This window comes from Ailuropoda melanoleuca, chromosome 18 (genome assembly GCF_002007445.2).
Source record: "Ailuropoda melanoleuca isolate Jingjing chromosome 18, ASM200744v2, whole genome shotgun sequence".
In the NCBI taxonomy this organism is placed as follows: domain Eukaryota; kingdom Metazoa; phylum Chordata; class Mammalia; order Carnivora; family Ursidae; genus Ailuropoda; species Ailuropoda melanoleuca.
The window spans coordinates 699381-718902 of NC_048235.1; the positions used below are offsets into that span (position 1 = coordinate 699381).

General features: G+C 41.4%; 1 protein-coding gene across 1 annotated transcript in view; it reads right to left on the minus strand.

The window, feature by feature from the left end:
* The window catches only part of CSMD1 (CUB and Sushi multiple domains 1), a 1986149-nt gene that overhangs the window by 74101 nt on the left and 1892526 nt on the right, over positions 1–19522 (minus strand). Inside the window, exons 52-53 of the mRNA XM_034647758.1 lie at positions 11270–11464; positions 5222–5395 (exon numbers count right to left, since the gene is read on the minus strand). Of these exons, the coding sequence (XP_034503649.1) occupies positions 5222–5395; positions 11270–11464 (369 nt within the window). The remainder of the gene's footprint in view (positions 1–5221; positions 5396–11269; positions 11465–19522) is intronic.

Sequence of the window (19522 nt, forward strand, 5' to 3'; positions counted from 1 at the left end):
TCAAATGACAAGAAATGGAAGGAAAATACTGGCAAGACTGGTAAACAAGAGGTCTGGGAGCAGCAGAGCATGAAGGACAAGATTAGCCATTGTACTGAAAAGGGCACAAAACCCCCTTTGACAGCACGTGCTTTGGGGTGAGGTCTATTCTAGTCCCTTGGGTCATTTCACTTCTAGTTAACCAACCAATTCCACCTCACTGGTCAGAATTAGCAGATAGTGCACAACGTCTTTTATTCTATCTTGCTTTTGAGAAATACAGCTTTTGGCAAAATAACACAACATTTGCTCAGATACCCTAGTTATATACGCTAAGAAGTCTGTGTTCTATGTTTAAACTGCCTAGGTTTAAATTCTGTTTGTGATATTATTGATTTTACAATGGTGGACAAATTCCTCATTATTCTAAGTTATTTCTCATCTATAAATAGGAGTGATAAGCACTTCCCATACATTCTGATGAAGATTCAATAAAACTGAAAAATGCCTTGTACATTTTTCATTACCAATAAATAATATCATTCAAATTATTATAACCAAATTAGGCATCTAGGTAATTTTTAGACTATGGTGGTATCCACTCTCTACTTTTTCAAGTATCTGTGCCAGATTAAGGGCTGGAGACTCTATTCCATTTATCCATGTGACTATTTTAGAATTTTCTATAGCCCTGACTCTACTTCTGTTCTGTCTGCTTACCTCAGCTGTGTCTCTATGGGTCCCACAGACATGTGTTCTTACTGAGTTATACTGTGTTACCTATACATCAGCATTCTATTATTCCGGAAAAGAGAAACCTTGCATTGCCATATTCTATGCACAGGCACATCTCATTCCATTTTGCTTTGCAGATATTATTGCCTGTTTACAAAATGAAGGCTTGTGGTAACCCAGCATTGCGCAGGGACACTGGTGCCACTTTTCCAACAGAATTTGCTCACTTTGGGCTCCTGGGTGGCTCAGTCGGTTAAGTGTCTGACTTTGGCTCAGGTCATGATCCCAGGGTCCTGGGATCCAGCTCCACATCAGACTCTCTGCTCAGCGGGGAGACTGCTTCTCCCTCTCCCTCTGCCGCTCCCCCTGCTCATGCTCTCTCTCCTTCTCTCTCTCTCTCAAATAAAATCTTAAAAAAAAGAAAAGAATTTGCTCACTTCATGTCTCCATGTCTCGTAATTCTGACAATATTTCAAAACTTTTCATTAGGGTTCTATTTGTTATGTGATCTGTGATCAGTGATCTTTGCTATTACTGCTGGCACTGGTTTGGAGCACCACAAACTATGCCCATGTGAGACAGTGGGTGTCACTGACATGTGGTGTGTGTGCTCTGATTGCTCTACTGACCAGCCATTCCCCCATCTTGTTCCCTCTCCTCCAGCCGCCCTATTCCCTCAGACACAACAATATTAAAATTAGGCTAAAAATAACCTATGAGCTCTAAGTGTTCAAATGAAAGAGTCACACATCTCTCATTTTAAATCAAAACCTAGAAATGATTAAGCTTACTGAGGAAGGCATGTGGAAAGCCTTGATAGGCCAAGAGCAAGGCCTCTTGTGCCAAACAGCTAGCCAAATTGTGAATGCAAAGGAAAAACCCTTGGAGAAAATTAGAAATGCTATTCCAATGAGCACACAAATAATAATAAAATGGAACAGCCTTATTATTGCTGGTATGGAGAAAGTCTGAGTGGTCTGGACAGAAGATCAAACCGGCCACACCATTCCTTTAAGCCTAAGCCTAATCCAGAACAAGGCCTAAATTCTCAGTTCTGTGAAAGCTGGGAGAGGTAAGGAAGCTGCAGAAGAAAAGTCTGAAGCCAGCGGAAGTTGGCTGGTAAGGATTAAGGAGAGAAGCCATCTCCGTAAGATGAAAGGACAAGGTGAAGGAGCAGGTGCTGATGGAGAATTCAGGAAGGTGGCTACACTCAACCACAGATTGTCAGTGTAGACCAAACAGCCTTCTGTTGGGAGAAGATGCCATCTAGGACTTTCCCAGCCAAAGAGACGTCAGTGCCTGGCTTTGAAACTGCAAAGGACAGGCTGGCTCTCCTGTGAGGAGCTAATGCAGCTGGTGACTCTAAGTGGAAGCCAGCGCCCACGTACCATTCTGAAAATCTAGGGCCCTTCAGAATCATGCTGAGTCTACTTTGCCTGTGCCCTGTACATGGAACAACACAGCCTGGACGATGGTACATCTGTATACAACATGGTTTACTGATTATTTCAAGCCCCCTGTTGAGACCTAATGCTCAGGGAAAAAAAGATTCCTTTCAAAATATTGCTGCTTACTGACAATGAGCACTTGGTCACCCGCGAGCTCCAATGGAGACAGACAATGGGATTAATATGGTTTTCATGTCTGCCAATGCAGCATCCATACTGCAGCCCATGATCAAGGAATCATTCAACTTTCAAGTCTTACCATTGAAGGAATGCATTTCATAAGGCTATAGCTGCCATAGATGATGAGTTTTCTGAAGGCTCTGGGCAAAGTAAACCAAAAACCTTCCAGAAAGGATTCACCATTCTAGGTGCCATTAAGAACATATGTGATTCATGAGAAGGGGTCAGATTATCAACACAAATGGGAGTCTGGGAGAAGTGGATTCCCATCCCCATGGATGACGTGGAGGGTTCAAGTAACCATAGAGGGGGTGGAAGGAGCCAGAGAACGAGAATCAGAAGTGAGCCTGCAGGTGGACCTGCACTGCTGTGCTCTCAGGATCAAAGTCCAACAGATGAGGGGTTGCTTCTGTGGATGAGCAAAGACGGCTTCTTGAGATGGAATCTACTCCTGGGGAAGATGCCGTGAAGACTGTTGAAATGACAACAAAGGATTCAGAACATTACATAAACTCAGTTGATAAAGCAACAGCGGGGTTTGAGAGGTCTGACTTCAATTTGAAAGTAGTTCTGTGGGAGGTAAAATGCTATCAAACAGTATCACCTGCTGCAGACAAACTGTGAAAGGAAGAGTCAATGAATGTGGAAAACTTCAATGTTCTTATTTTAAGAAATTGCCACAGCCATCCCAACTTAAGCAACCCCCACCCTGATCAGCCAGGAACCACCAAAACTGAAGCAAGACTCTCCATGAGCGAAAAAGATTACAACTCCCTGAAAGCTCAGTGGATGGTTAGCATTTTTGAGCAGTAATGTATTTTTAAATTAAGGGATATACATAATATAATAAAAAATTATTATAAAAAAGGATATACATTTTTTAGACAATGCTATTGCACATTAATAGACTACAGAATAGTGTAAACATAAATTTTACATGCACTGGGAAACCAAAAAAATTCACTGGGCTCACTTTATTGCTATATTTGCTTTATTATGGTGGTCTGGAACCAAATCCACAGTATCTCCAAGGTAGGTCTATATTATGAATTAAACTTTCAAGTCTCAGTGGTATCTGTGAAACCATATATACTGAGTTTTTAAAATCTTTATACTAATTGTATTACTCATTCTTTACTCATTGGTTTGTGAACATATGTGGCTGTGTCATATCTAATACTGTTCTAATAGTTTTTCTTTAAGATTCTCTGCCTCTTCCAATTTCATTGTTCCTTATATTCTAGATCCAGGTTCTAGAACACTAATGCTTCATACATGATTGTCCAGACATATTTACTCTTTATTTTCGGTTTAAAATTCCTTCTGAACACTCCCTCTCCCAGAAGCTTCTAAGACATACTGCATCACACCAAAGCCACACTTCTGGGCACCTTGGCCCTGCCAACCATGCACTATGTTGCTCAACCTTTCTACTTCAAAGTCCCACCTTCAGTCAGAAGATACCACGGAAAGATGAAGGCTTACTTGGGATCAGTAAGACTCCAGCAGACCCCATGATAGAACAGTTCCAGAAATTGGATGTGCCACTCAAACTCCCGGAGGCCACAATAACCCTCTTACTTAATGAGGTTTTAGTCAGCAATACAGCCCTAATCAAATGTAAATTGCCATTGCTTTCCATCTTCACAATCATAGCAGTGATTTAAGTTTCTTAGATCATCCGGTTCCCTTCTATGGTGCTGACGTCACTCATGAGAACCGAGAGCTGCCTTAAGGAGAGTGGTACTCAATGACCAGACACCCCATAAGAACATTTAGGAAGGCACAGACGATCTCAGAAACACTAAGGACTCTCAACGCGAAGCACCATGCATAGCCCGAGGAAGTTTTGCAGTTTACGGAAAACTGTACTGACCACACCCATCAAGAATATACGCGTATACACACAAGAAGCATGCTAACAGCTTTCATGTAGGGATGATGGTGAGTTCTAGAAAGCAGGCGCCATTTTATGGATAAGAGTGAGAAACTCCTTTTGCTGGTTGATTTTCTCTGGAATTCCTACTTAGTTTCATTCTCTTGTTTTTTTTTTTTTTCTTTTTTCCCCCAATTCTCCTGAGTATTTCTTCAAATCACCTCAAGTAAAAAGAACAGATTTTTACTATTCAAAATTTACTGGTCCTGGCTCCATTCCTGAGTGATTTCCAGCCCACAAGAGAGTCAGAGACTTAAACTTTCCAGATTCTACAGCTTTTGAGTGATTACAGAATTACTGAGATCCCAGAAAGAGGTCAAGAGCGCGAAAGGCAGTTAACATATTTTACAAATTACTTGGAGACCTACAGGTTCATTATAAATCAGTATACTCTAAGCTGCCTATTCAACAATTTCCTTATGTTTATTCACACAAGATTTTTTCAATGAAAAAATTTTCAACTCCATTTTTAAAAATAAGCATGCAGAAAATTTTCATCGTGGGGCAAAGGAAGAACAAGTTATTGTACACACGTTCCATTTGAAATAACTCATTGTACTTACGTTGATTGGTCTTACTTCCACTTAGTGACAGAATCTTAAAAGTTTTAAAAGATAAAGTGTGTAATATTTTTTAACATCATTTTTGTATGTCCTAAAATCCTGATGACATTAAGTGCAGTGATATCCTCAGCACTGTATAATAGTGTTTAAGTCACTTAAGGCAATATGTGACTTTCATTTATTGGTCAGATTTAAAAAAAAAAATCCCTTCAGCTACTTACAGAAGAAGTCCCAGTGTGAAGCGGAGTGTTGAAGCCTGAGGAAGGATTTAGTAGCTTTGTGGGAACATTTACAGGAAGAAGTGCTATGCTTTGCCCACCCGTGCTGTATTTTTAAGGCTTACATGAATGAAAGAAGTGCCAGATGATAGATGAATTTACCCAGACATCGCGTTTCCATGCCACTCCAGAGTCCATTGGCTAAGCATTCTCTGACGTGAGACCCCACAAGGGTATAGCCCGTGTTGCACGTAAATATGGCCGTGGCCCCATAAACCGTCAGTGTGCCAATCTTGTTACCGTTTGGGGGAAAGGAGAGGCTTCCGCAGGAGATCACTAGAAGAAAAACAAAAAGCGAATATTATTTCAAGTCCACAGATTATTCTTTTGCTTAAAAATGACAAAATCTTCAGTATTAATGTTTATTTGGGACAGGGATGTCTGCTTAGGTTGGGTAGGTCGACCACATAGGAAGCTTAATTTTCCTTTTCTTATACCCCTGAAATGAAAATGTGAGCAGTTAGAGCAGATTCCAAGGCTCAGCAGTGTATAGACATCACCCCACAAGCAGGCCGGTCGAACGTGTGGGCTGCCTGCCCGCCCTCCTGTGTGCATCGGCCGTGGGAACCACACAGCAGTCACTGGACATGGGAATTACGGAACTGTGGGAATTAAGGAACAAAGAGTGGTCTTCCTCAAGTCAATTAGCTGCTGCACAAAACTGAGGACGCTCGCTCCCATGGAAGGCCTGAGTTCACCGTTTCTTTCATCGACTTGCATGATCTGTTGGGATCGAGAGCTCCATAAAAATGCTGACTATGCGGCCATGTGGAGACTTCCCGAAAATTAAGAAATACAAAATCCAGGTTTCAGTGGTTGCTGGGTGACCATATGTCCCCAGTGTACACCTGTTTTCCCAGCATGATCATTAACAGGGTCCACTTTCAACCTCAAGATGACTCCAGCTGGGGAGACAGAGTCAATGATCGCTTTCATTATTGATCCTTATTGCACTGCCCAACTCCCCACACTCCAAACCCAGAAACCTTTGAGCACAAAAGGTCAGTGTAATCTTAGGGGAAGAAGAAACCACAAAGTCATCAAGACTAGCTGCTCTGCAGCAGCTTATGAGTGCCCCACACACGTAAGAACCAGGGTGTGAGAGCCACTCTAAGAGGAGCACAGAGTTCCCGCTGCACTGAGTTATCACGCGTAAGGGGCTTCGGAGAAAGGTAGCAAGTAGCTAACAATGACTGTGACCCTGGTAATAGTAAACTGATCAGAGGCGGTAAGACGATTAAGAACCCAGATTCTAGCTGCAGGCAACTTAGGTTCAAAGCTAGCTTTGCCATTCCCTCCTCCAAGTCCCTGGGCTCTCATGAGCTCCTCTCTTGAGGCTTGATAGCGGCACCTGCCCCACAGAACTGGGCACTGGATTCAAAGACAGGACACATGCAAACAGCAAAGCAATGCCTTGCGCATGACCAGGGCTCAGTCAGGGTGACCTAGCGCGAAGCAGATCTGGGACCTATTCTGTGAACTGAGTCAGTGGGAACACCCTTACTGATAGTTCGAGTGAAGGCAGAGTTTACAGGTGTTCCCTTTAGACCAGTCTTTTGCATCAGGCTGATCTTACTCTGTTATCATAACTGCGGTTCCACTTCAAACAGACAGACACAGCCAAGTGGTATGCGTTCTAGGGGATTGCTCACTGGGAATTTGGACAGTTCAGCTCCAGAGTAGGTCGTGATCAGAATGTTATTGTTGTTGATTTATTAGTTTCTGGGGTCCCTAAACTCTTAGACGTTTACATCTCATGCATTTAGTAATGTTGTTAACATGTTTGCTATACCAGATGTTAATGAATTCCAGTAGAATTTATTTATCTATTTATTTTTTACAGTTTATTGTGAACTTTTTATTAAGCCTTTCCCATACTATGAACTTCACCTTGAGTTATGGTATTTAAAGATCCATGTGTAGCCATTTAGGATAATTGATCAAGTTTTGAAAATTCTGCACAGCTCAGGAAAGTGTTAACTAGCAATGAGGTCTGGGCACACATCCTCAGAGGTTTTAATGCACCCACAGTGGAAAACTAGCAGAAAGGCTCACTCTGCTTTGCTTCTGCCGCGTTCTTTCAGCCTCTGTTCAGAATATCCCGCGAATGAACATATTTTAGGTCTGTCCTCTACTGAGGTTCACTAGATTGTAAAGAAGAGCTAATGGAGCAAACTTTCAGCTTTTCAGCAGCTGGATAATGGGGCCTCAGATGGCGGAGTTTCACTTGGCAGGAAACCCAATACATTAATGAGGATAGCAGCGCTAATTTGGAAAACTACCCTGATTGAAAGGGAGAACTCCCCAACACATTCACACACTCACACACACAACTTTGTCAAATATCCAAGGTAAAGCCTCATTTCCATGTTCTTTTCTCCCCTCAAGTTTTCAAAATGAACTGTTTGCCTTTTTCCCTTCTGTTAAAGACATATTCGTGCACACAGTCGAAAGTGCCACCTCTGAATTGTCAGAGTGCGGTTCACACACAGAGGATGTGAGCCAGAGGCACCCCGCCTGCCCCCCAGCTCTGCCCCGACGTGCTGTCCATATGGTATTCTCTCACTGTTCCCAGGGATGACAAACCGACAAGCCGTGTGTCTCTCCCCGCAGGGAGGCCTCCTTCTTCTTGTCTTCAGTTCCAAGAGTACATTCATATTGAAATCCTTGACTTTGAAAAAAAATCATATTGTGACATAGCGTTTCTCATGCCTGCAAGGCCAGCGTTCCTATTGAAAATACAGATACTGTTGGTAAGTGTGGCAAATAAATATAAGGTCAAGAGTAGGGACTTTCAAATGCATTCAATCCAGAAGACGCCTACTGAACACGCAGATGAACAGCAAACACAGGATGTGACGTGCCTATGAACGGGGCCAGGCCGTCTACCATGAAGAAAGGTCAACAGACACATGATCCTTTGGAGGTATGTGAAGGCATGCTGTGTAGACCACAGTCTGGATTCACTCTATTAGGCCCAGAGGAATGAAGCCAAGAAGCCTCGATATAAGTCAACAAGAAGGCCTTGGTCAAAGTGAAATATTCAAACGTGCAATCAGCTGCCCCTGGGCTCACGAGTGCCCCTAGAGTTATTTCATGCCGACGGGACATTTATTTGTGACTACACTGAAGAAAATTCAACTTTAGGTTGCTCTGAATGATGATCGATGTCCACTCCAACATGGAATGGAGTGAGAATGTTCTTTCTGTAGTTTCTTCAGACTGATGAATCTGGCTGATGGACAGATGCTACCCATGTGCTGTGCGCATCAATCCATTTTTAACAGAAGGGAAAAGGCAAACAAAAAATTCATTTTGAAAACTTAATGATCATCCAGGTGCACCCCCAGTTACAAATAGAAGGTAATCAAAGACTGGCCTTCCTTCTTCACCATTTGATCCAGGTCTAATTTAAGAGAACTCTTTAAATTAGCAGTTAGGAAGGAGCCATGGTTCAGGCTGTGTTCTCTGAATATCTACAATATAACGAAATCCCGGTGTAGTGCTGTCTGTGAGTTGCATGTAAAATTTAAAATGCAAAGATGATTTCTTCTTGAGTCACGGAATTCCGTGATAAATACTTTTCTTTCTTTTTTTTGATAAATATTTTTCTTACTTTTTAAAGCAATAAGTCAAGCAATAAAGAAATATAACAAGAAGAAAGCAATAGGCCCCCCCTTGGATGTAATCCTTGTGCTGGGGAGATATACGGACACCCCGGAGATGGAACTTTAATCTGGTGTTCTTGTCTCTGTAGGGATGACCCCTGGAAATTGGTTCTCCTGGAAGAGAGTGACTGCTAAGCTCACAGTTTCAAGGTGGGACTAGGTCTCCCGTCCTCTTCACCTGGGTTTGGTCTCAGGTAGCCTGGAGTTAGGATAATACAAACCCTTCAAAGAGTGGTGACTATCCACTGATTTCATGCTTATTATGGATATACTCAGGGCGGTCAAGGATCATGTCTTCATCTGGGGCTAAACGGACAAGCAGAATAGGGTATCCTAGTACTCCAGCCCTTAAGCAAGTGGATAACGAAAGAATTAGGTCCAGGTGGTCTTGTGGACAGGGACATTCTAAGACGAGACACAGGCAAACACCACCACAAATAAATCCTTAGTTACACCAATGATTGGAAAAATGACACACTTGAAGATTCTATTGGTCCAGTTCCAATAAAATGTTGAGAAAGACTTGGTATTTCTTTTGTGACGAAGCTACCACAAAATGGCAAATTGGGCTTAGGAATGTGTCATTTAAATTAATTTCAAGTAAGAAATTAAATAGCATTTGAACTTCTTGGGGCTTAATCATGCACTTACTTAATTGCAAAGTATTCTGCTTCCAGGATTCATATCAGGGTTTTCTGAGTATATGTTGGCAAGGTAGCAAAATAGGAGATAAATGTAATTTAAACATATTTTAAATATGTATGTATGTATAAATGTGTTATAGCAAGGATGAACTAAAACATGCCTTTATTTTTTTATTATGTTCAATTAACCAACATATAGTACATCATACTTTTATTTTTATTTTTTTTATAGAACCCAGAAAATATCATATATGTGTTAAGGCTGTAAAATTTTTTCACTTTATTTTTGGTAATAATCAGTCATTACTGTGTACAGAAATATGATATTATGGTAAGGTGTAATTATCTTACGGTTATTTTAAATAAATGAATAAAGATTTTTCTCCATTTAAATTTAAACGAATCAATATAAATACATCAAAATAATTCTTGAATTTATGTTAAAAATTTTAAAAAGGTCTTTGTGGCAAGCAGAGTTCAAAGATGGTACCCTAAGATTTCTGCCCCCTGGTGTAAAATTCTCTCCCTTTGGTGTAGGCAGAACCATGATGAGGTTACGAATGCTTTCTTTGAGTTAATCCAAATGGGGTTATCTGTTGGTACTGACCCAGTGAAGGAACCCTTAAAGGAACTGAGTTCTTCCTGGAGCCAGAGATTTGAATCACAGGAGGGCGTGGAGGGATGGGCAGTGAACTGGAAAGAGCTATGCATGGCCCCCTGGAGCTGTGGGCATTTCCCAGTTCACAATCAGCAGCAGTGTGAGCCCTCAGCGGTAAATTGCACAGACATGAATTCCACCAACGAACAGTGTGGCCCATCCTCCCCCAGCGGGGCTCCAGATAAGGAGGAGGCCAACACCTTGATCTCAATCTTCAGCAAAGGACCCAGGTAAAAAGTAGCAAACATCTGCCCCCGGAAACTGTGACATAACAATTCTGTGTTGTTTTACGTTATGTTTGTAATGATTCCACAGCAACAGAGAATGAAGACAGGTCCTTAATAATGTTTAACGCTATGAGGTACATGGGATGAATGATCTTGAGAACCACTACTGTCAAACAGGCTGGGATATACGTCCCATAGAAGTTTACAGAATGACATCGGTGAAGGGGTTTCTAGGCTTGTGTTCTCTAGAATCACTTCTGGAACATTTCAATCAAAGAGAGGACTGGGGAGGGGGGGTGTTAATACTCCAAGAAACAAACTGAGGGTTTCAGAAGGGAGGGTGTGGGGGATGGGTAGCCCGGTGAAGGGTATTAAGGAGGGCACGTATTGCATGGGTAACACTGGGTGTTACACGCAAACAATGAATCATGGAACACTACATCAAACACTAAGATGTACTGTATGGTGACAAACATAATGTAATAATAATTAAAAAAGACTGCTGAGATTTCAGATTGTACCACACTTTGAACACAATGTTAGGCATTGTGATAAGTCAGTGATGCATAAATGTTTCTGAAAAGAGAACATCTTTGATCATTTTTTTTTGCTAGTGTGAAACTTAAAAACAAATCAGTGAAGATAGACATTAATCAAAAATATCCATATCAAGTCTTTTTTGGGGAAGAAAACAGAAAAATTTCAGTTTGGTCACAAAAGCCATAATAGGCTTAGTGTCAGCTTCCCTCTCCACTGATAACATGAAAAACATGATGCATACCCTTGGGCACACATGTGGGTCTCTAACACCATTTTCCAACAAAAGGGCTCCTTGGAGAATGGCTGATTCTATGTTTAAGTAAGGAAAAAAAAAAAAAAAACCTCAGGATGAGCATAAAACATCTTGTCCTTATGAGAAAACAGGTTATCTGGGAAGGGCACCGGTCACTCACCTCGACATCTGGGCCTCTCTTCGCCTACGCTCCAAGTTCCGTTAGCTTGGCACTGTACCAGCCTTGGGCCCTCCAGGTAATAACCAGGACTGCAGCTGAGCACCACTTGAGCTCCATACTCATTCAGCGATCCTGAAACCAGCCTCCAGGTGACATGATCTGAGAGCTGAGCTTCAATGCTGGGACAAGTTACCGCTAGAAGGAAACATACATGACATCACCATTTTTTTCTCAAGGGATCAGATCATGGTAATGGTAAGACCCTTCTATACAAAACTGATCTTGTTGGGCAAAACAGAAGACACTACCTATGATTTCAGGCACTTCGCTCTACTACCCACGTGCCACAGGGGGGCGATCATATATATAAAATACACTTGATAGCCTCACTGTAAGGGCATTGGTGATCCTGCAGTGACAGTGTGATGTAAAGGGCGAAATCGCCCACACAAAGTTGCACAGTTCATTTGGATGGAAAGTCTTCACCAGCTAAGTGAACATACGCATAGAAAAATCTTACCTATAATTTGTCTCCATTCCCTCTGAGAAACTTGGAATAGAATTGAGTAATTGAAAACCAGCTTGGATACAAATTATCAGAAAATCAGATGCCCTCATTCCTTTCCTCCCTATGAAACACGCCTATGTAATATATTCCGTATGTTACTGGATTTATAGGCATAAAGCTTTTATATGCACACTGCATTAAGACTGTGCAGAAAAATGTTCAGTAGGTATCAAAGGAGACAATCTTTTCCTGCTCTTAGGAGAAGGCCTAGAATTACAGTAACTCCTTAATAAAGAGCAGTAGCTATAAATGTAACAACGGTGATAATATTAGTGAAGGTGGTAGTCTTGCCATTCTGGAGTGGGCTTGAAGGGATCTGCAAATATGCTGAAAATACATGCAAAATTTAATGTATGTGAGTATATATATTTTCTGAAAGGTATAAGAATATTTGAAACCAATTCTACAAAGTTAGAACTCAGAACTCCACTTCTTCGAATATGAAAATCCACCACAGTAAAACAGCTTCAGAATTGACCCCACAGATTAATTTATTGAGCCATGAAGATGTAGCTAGAGAAACCACAGCTTTTTCAGAATGATATTAATAAATAATTTCACTTATTTAAAAGTAAATTAGGGCGCCTGAGTGGCACAGCGGTTAACCATCTGCCTTCAGCTCAGGGCGTGATCCCAGCGTTGTGGGATCGAGCCCCACATCAGGCTCCTCTGCTATGAGCCTGCTTCATCCTCTCCCACTCCCCCTGCTTGTGTTCCCTCTCTCGCTGGCTGTCTCTATCTCGGTCAAATAAATAAATAAAATCTTTTTAAAAAAAGTAAATTAAATTAAAAAGTAAATTCTATACAAGTTTATTATAATTGAATTAGGCATATCCAAATGTTTACAAAAATCTCATTGAATCTTGTATCAGTAACTTACCAATACTACGTGCAAATAAACAAAAAAAGGCACTTTTGGCATTACTGTGATAATAATATCAATGAGGTTTAAAATATGAAAAAGATTTGCTAATTCAAAAGTAATCCTTAGATCTATTTCTTTTAAATATTTTTAAATAAAACGATTATCCAAAATTTACATGGATTCAAAATGGATATTCAAAAGTTCTACATGTGAAACCTAACACCATAAAAATCCTAGAAGAAAACACAGGCAATAATTTCTTTAACTTCGGCTGTGGAAACATTTTTCTAGGTATGTCTCCTTCGGCAAGAGAAGCAAAAGCAAAATTAAATTATTGGGGCTTCACCAAAATAAAAAAGCTTCTGCACAGCAAAGAAAACCATCAACAAAGCAGAAGACAACCTACTGAATCGGAGAATATATTTGCAAATGACACATCCCATAAGGCATCCACATCCAAACTATGTAAAGAACCTACATGACTGGACACCAAATAACCCAATTTAAAAAAAGGGCTGATGACCTGAAGAGACACTTTTCCAACGAAGATTATATAAGGCCAACAGACACATGAAAAGATGGTCAACATCACTCATCACTAGGGAAATACAAGTCAAAACCACAATGAAATACGACATCACACCTGTCATAATGGCTAGAATCGAAACTCAAAAAACAACAAATGTTGGTCAGGCTGTGGAGAAAGGGGAACCCTCATGTACTGTTGATGGGAATGCAGACTGCTTCGGCCACTCTGAAAACAGCATGGGGGTTCCTCAAAAAGTTAAAAAAAAGAATTACCATTTGCTCCAGTAATTGCACTACTGGGTATTTACTCAAGGAAAACAAAAACACTAATTTGAAAAGATAATGGTCCCCTTTGTTTATTGCAACATTATTTACTATAGCCAAGAATATGGAAGCAGCCCAAGTGCCCATGGATAGATGAATGAATAAAGATGTGGTGTACACACACACACACACACACACACACACACAGGAATATATACTCAGCCATAAAAAAGAATGAAATCTTGCCATTTGCAATGACATGGATGGAGCTAGAGAGTATAATGCTAAGTGAAATAAGTCAGGGAAAGACAAATACCATATGATTTCACTTATATGTGGAATTTAAGAAACAAAACAAATGAACAAAGAAAAAGGGGACAAATGAAAAGACTCTTATATATGGAAACAAAGTGGGTGGTCGCCAGAGGGCAGGTGAGTGGGAGATGGGGCAATGGGTGAAGGGGATTAAGAGCACACTTCTCGCGATGAGCACTGCTTGAGTAAGCTACAGAAGTGTTGAGTCACTAGATTGCACACCTGAAACTAATATAACACCATATGTTAATTATAACTGAATAAAAAGTAACAAAATTTATATGGCTATTCAAGCATTTTACCTATTGATACAAGTAAAAATTTTCTCTAACTGGAATGTCTTTAGAATTCCAGGCAGGATGGCTATTTCTGAAAAGTCTTTAGGGCCTTTAACCTTGTAAATCCGTAACTCAGCTTCAATCCCACTGCCTATTTCAAAAAGATTCATTTCATTTCACCAAGAAAAGTGCTTCTAAAACGAACTTGATTGTTTTCAGTTGCCTGAGCTCACTTGTACAGCTCTACTTGGCCAGGAAGGCTCCGACGGGAGCGGCACGTGGAACTGGTGGTTTTCTAGGGCTGGCGTTACCTACAGTGGTGATCTCCAAACTCTGGACGAGTACCTCTTCCTTCCTGAAAATGCTATTTGGTTTGCTTTGTAATTGTCCGATTCTGGCTTAATTGTCCGCTTGAATCTCTTTCTCCCTGGTAGGCTAGAAGCTCTTTCACTGTAAACACTATGTCTTTTCACCTTTTTTCTTGAGTATAATGTCTGCCCTTAAACAGGTGCCGATGACATATTTGTAAATGTGTGTGTGTGCGTGGATCTGCTTTGAAAAATAATGTGCCAAGAAAATGTAGAAGAAAAAAAAAACCCACAAAAAACCAAAAAACCAAACCAAAGCAAACACGAAGAAGTGGTGATAAAAGCATGGGGTGCTACCTGAGTAAAGACAGAGGTGAGACTGGAATAGATATTTAGTGTGAAAGTCCATCTGGCCTTTTGTTCGCCAAAGACAGGGCAGGGGGAGGTTCTCAGAAATCGCTGCCATTGTGACTCTGTTGAATATTTTCAAAGATGCTCTTAGGGGAGCAAGAGTAGCAAATGTCTGAGTGTGAGCGAGTGAGGACATGGGCTGGGCGCTGAAATCCCCAGGAAGGTAAACATGTTGGTGTGAGAAGACAGTTTCCTCCAGGCAGCAGGGAAAAGGGGGCCACTTGGACAGTCTTCTCCAAGTGCATGTCCGTGTTCACATGCAAAGACACCAGCAGCCCCAGAAACCGGTGCTTCTGGTGGGGGTGGGGCATAGGAGGCTGTGCCTGCGGTGGCCTTGGCCTACTGGCAGGGGAACCCCCAATCCTGTGCCGAATTCTGGGCCTTGTGCAAAGAAATGGACTCAAGTTGACACAGGACACTTTGCAGGTGCCAAATACCGCCCCCTTTCTCCCCGTGGCGTTTCTGTGAGGTGAGCATCCCAGTTGCCCAGGTCAGAAACCTGACCCCAGTTTCCATGGCTTTTCTCCTCAACCCTCCCCAGCGGGGACAGATCCGCTGGCCCTCCCCATGCCACGGTCCTCTCCTGCACACGTGCATCCCACCGCCTTACCCCTCATCCACAAGCAAGCTCTTAAATTTGGTGAAAAACTCCACCTGTGTACCCTTAAAGGAATTAAAAAAAAAGTATGTATTTTTCTCCTTGAACTTTTTCATTAAAAACCTAAAAAGCTGTTCTCATTAGTTTAAATAATTGACAGCATATGACAAGCAAATTATGGCAACTATTTATATCTGAAATAAAAAATCACTTTTCCTAAGATCCAAGACAATAACAAACCCAGAAATTTGACACTTCTAAATATTCGTTTTTACACAATACACGGCTACCCCCAAATTTACTTCATTCTGTGTTCCCTTGAACTGTTCCATTCCACAGTCCCCACAGAAACATATTATAATGTGATTTTAGGTTCGAAAGTCCTTTATAACCAGTCCTGCAATATTTAGCAGCAGCAAAATTTTGTTGTCATTTTGTTAATAGTATATAATTGATTAAAGACATAATCATTTTTATAATTATTTTAAAGGAAGAAAGTGGCATTTCATTGGCAATACATTGTGCTATTCATTTTAATATACATTCATGATGCATCAGTGACAGAGAGATAAGCCTTTTTTATTTATGCTTTACTGATTTTTAGAAAGTGACCAGTTTGTCAATTTTATTGCCATTTTTTTACTTTTTACAAGTGTTTTGTTGTATTTTATTCATGTTAAGAAAACCTGACATAAATAAGAGAAGGTAAACAAAATAGTTTGTTAGAGTGATCTTTATCAATCCTTCGCACTCTTCTCTGGCTGTAACACCAAATATCACCATTATCAGAAATTGTTTGATACACAGCTCCTTAAATTTATTGAAAACAAAGAGCTGGAAGCCACTAGCCTTGCACAAAGAAAGCCACTGGTTTCTCCACACTCGTACTAATGCTCTGTATTTTTACCTCCATTTGGTGCTCTGACAGTTTTCGGTCTGTTTATTTCTCTTTGTTGTTGTGGTTTGGATTGCTGGTTTCTTTCTGCTTTTTAGGTATTCAGGTAAATTTGTATGGAAACATCCAGACAGAAAGTGCACAAATTACTATTACACAGTTAAACAGATTTTTACATAGTAAACACACCCTCGTGTGATCGGCAACCACATGAAGAATTGGAACATTAGCTACACCCCAGAAACCCACCCTGGGCCCCCATCAGCACCGCTCTCCACACAGGCTTCAAGGACAGAGGGGCTATAAACCAACTTCTAAGGACATACACCTGTTTTCTGACACTACACAACCTTTGCACATGTCCTTGGATGAACGCATTCATGTGTATCTGTGGGGGTCTTTCTCAATGTGGTGTATTCAGCATTCACACACAGGACCGAGTCTTCTCCCAAAAGAATGTAACAACTCCCCATGTTCGCCAGCAACATATTAGAACTCCAGTTGCTTCACGTTCTTGTCAACACCTGCTATCCAGTCTTTGTTATTCTTTAAACTTGTCAGTTCCAATGTGGAAGGCTAGTGGTATCTACTAGATATTCTGCATTCTTCTTACTGGAGTTCTCTAAACGGTCTGTGTTTGATACACATCCTTCAAATATCTTCGCCCTTTCTGGGTTTGCCTCGACCAGGCTCTTAGACATGTGCTTTGAGAGATGGAATATTAAAATTTAATGGAGTCCCATTATTTTCTTTTCCCTTTCGTACCGGGGATATGGGTGTCCTTTTGAAGTCCTTCCCTTACCCAAGCTCATGCAGGGGGATTGACGGAATCCGTGAGGCTGTATTTTCAAAGAAGCTGTAGGTTTGACCTTTCTCACTTAGGTCTATAATCATCGTGCATCGATTTTGTACATGTGGAGGCATAGGGACTCAAGACTCATCTTTTCTTTATGGGTTTCCAATGCACCACTCACTCCAAGGACCACCTTTCCCCACATTGTGCCTTTGTCAGAATTCAACCCAATGTGTTCCTGGGCTCTATTCTCTGCCCCTGGTCTGCCTGTCCTCCCTAGTCCCAGTACCACACTGTTTAATTCCAGCGCCTGCATAGTGAAACCAGACATCAAGGCTCTAAGACATATATGGTTTGTGAGAATGCAGGCAGATGTCTCTTTTGTGAAGACACTTGGAAGGAACAAGGAGAGAGAAACACCCTGTGTTAGAGAACCACTCAGACAAGGTGACCCAAAGGAAAAGTTAATTGGGGGGGTTTAGGATTTGGACTTTGAGCTCTTAAAACTTCCTTCTCTCACAGACTTCGGGGAAAGTTTGCATTCCTTAGGGCTGTGGTTCCCTGGTCCGAAGTCACTGTAAAGAAGACTGGAGGATCCAGCCTCCCTTACCTGCCAAGACACACCTGCTGTGATCTCCCCAAATGACATGGGCACTACTGGGTATTTTTCTCCATGGGGACGTCCTCATTCTGTGACATTATGCACAGCAGAAGAATGGGGTAGGTGTAACTGAGCATTTGTGGAATGGCAGCGTCAGGGAAGCTGGAGCTATGAGCTCGAGCAAGGAGCAGGAGAGTAGGATGCCCAGGAGGCAGGAAGGGAGGAGTGCGCTGAGGTCCCTTGTGGGGGCGGGGGCGGGGGGGGGAGTTCCTGTGGGTTCCTACTCTGGCCCAGGGCTGCTCCCACTGGTCAGAAGCCAGCTGGTTCTGTTGATCTGCTCTACTGTTCTCCTGGTTTCTAATTCATTGATCTCTGCTCTAATCTTGATCAACTGCTTTCTCGAGCATAGATTAGGCCTGTTCTTCTGTTGCTGTTCCAGCTTCTTGAGGTGAGAACATAAAAACTACATTTTAGATTTTTCTATTCTTCTGAGTGAGGCTTGGATGGCTATGTATTTTCCCCTTAGGACTGCCTTTGCAGTGTCCCCTAGGTTTTGGACCATTGTGTTTTCATTCTCGTTGGTCTCCATAAATTATTGAAATTGATTTTTGATTTCCTGGTTTATCGACTCATTCTTGAGCAGGATGGTTCTTAGTCTCCAAGTGTTTGAGTTTCTTCCAAATTTTTCCTGTGGTTGAGTTCCAATTTCAAAGCATTGTGGTCTGAGAATATGCAGGGAATAATTTCAGTCTTTTGGTATCAGTTGAGATCTGTTTTGTGACCCAGAGTATGGTCTATTCTTGAGAATGTTCCATGGACATTAGAATAGAATGAGTATTCTTTGGTTCTGGGGTGTAGTGTTCTATATATATCTATGAGGTCCAACTCGTCTAGTATGGCATTCAAAGCTCTTGTTCAAAATCATTAGCCATCAGGGAAATTCAAATCAAAACCACACTGCGATACCACCTTACTCCAGTTAGAATGGCAAAAATTGACAAGGCAAGAANAAACAAATCATAAAATGTTCTGGGGTGTAGTGTTCTATATATATCTATGAGGTCCAACTCGTCTAGTATGGCATTCAAAGCTCTTGTTCAAAATCATTAGCCATCAGGGAAATTCAAATCAAAACCACACTGAGATACCACCTTACGCCAGTTAGAATGGCAAAGATAGACAAGGCAAGAAACAACAATTGTTGGAGAGGATGTGGAGAAAGGGGATCCCTCCTACATTGTTGGTGGGAATGCAAGTTGGTACAGCCACTCTGGAAAACAGTGTGGAGGTCCCTTAAAAAGTTAAAAATTGAACTACCCTATGACCCAGCCATTGCACTACTGGGTGTTTACCCCAAAGATACAGACGTAGTGAAGAGAAGGGCCATATGCACCCCAATGTTCATAGCAGCATTGTCCACAATAGCTAAATCGTGGAAGGAGCCGAGATGCCCTTCAACAGATGACTGGATTAAGAAGATGTGGTCCATGTATACAATGGAATATTACTCAGCTATCAGAAAGAACGATTTCTCAACATTTGCAGCAACATGGACGGCACTGGAGGAGATAATGCTAAGTGAAATAAGTCAAGCAGAGAAAGACAATTATCATATGGTTTCTCTCATCTATGGAACATAAGAACTAGGAAGATCAGCAGGAGAAGAAAGGGATAAAGAAAAGAGGGTAATCAGAAGGGGGAATGAAGAATGAGAGACTATGGACTCTGAGGAACAAACTGAGGGCTTCAGAGGGGAGGGGGTGGGGAAATGGGATAGTCTGANGGTAATCAGAAGGGGGAATGAAGAATGAGAGACTATGGACTCTGAG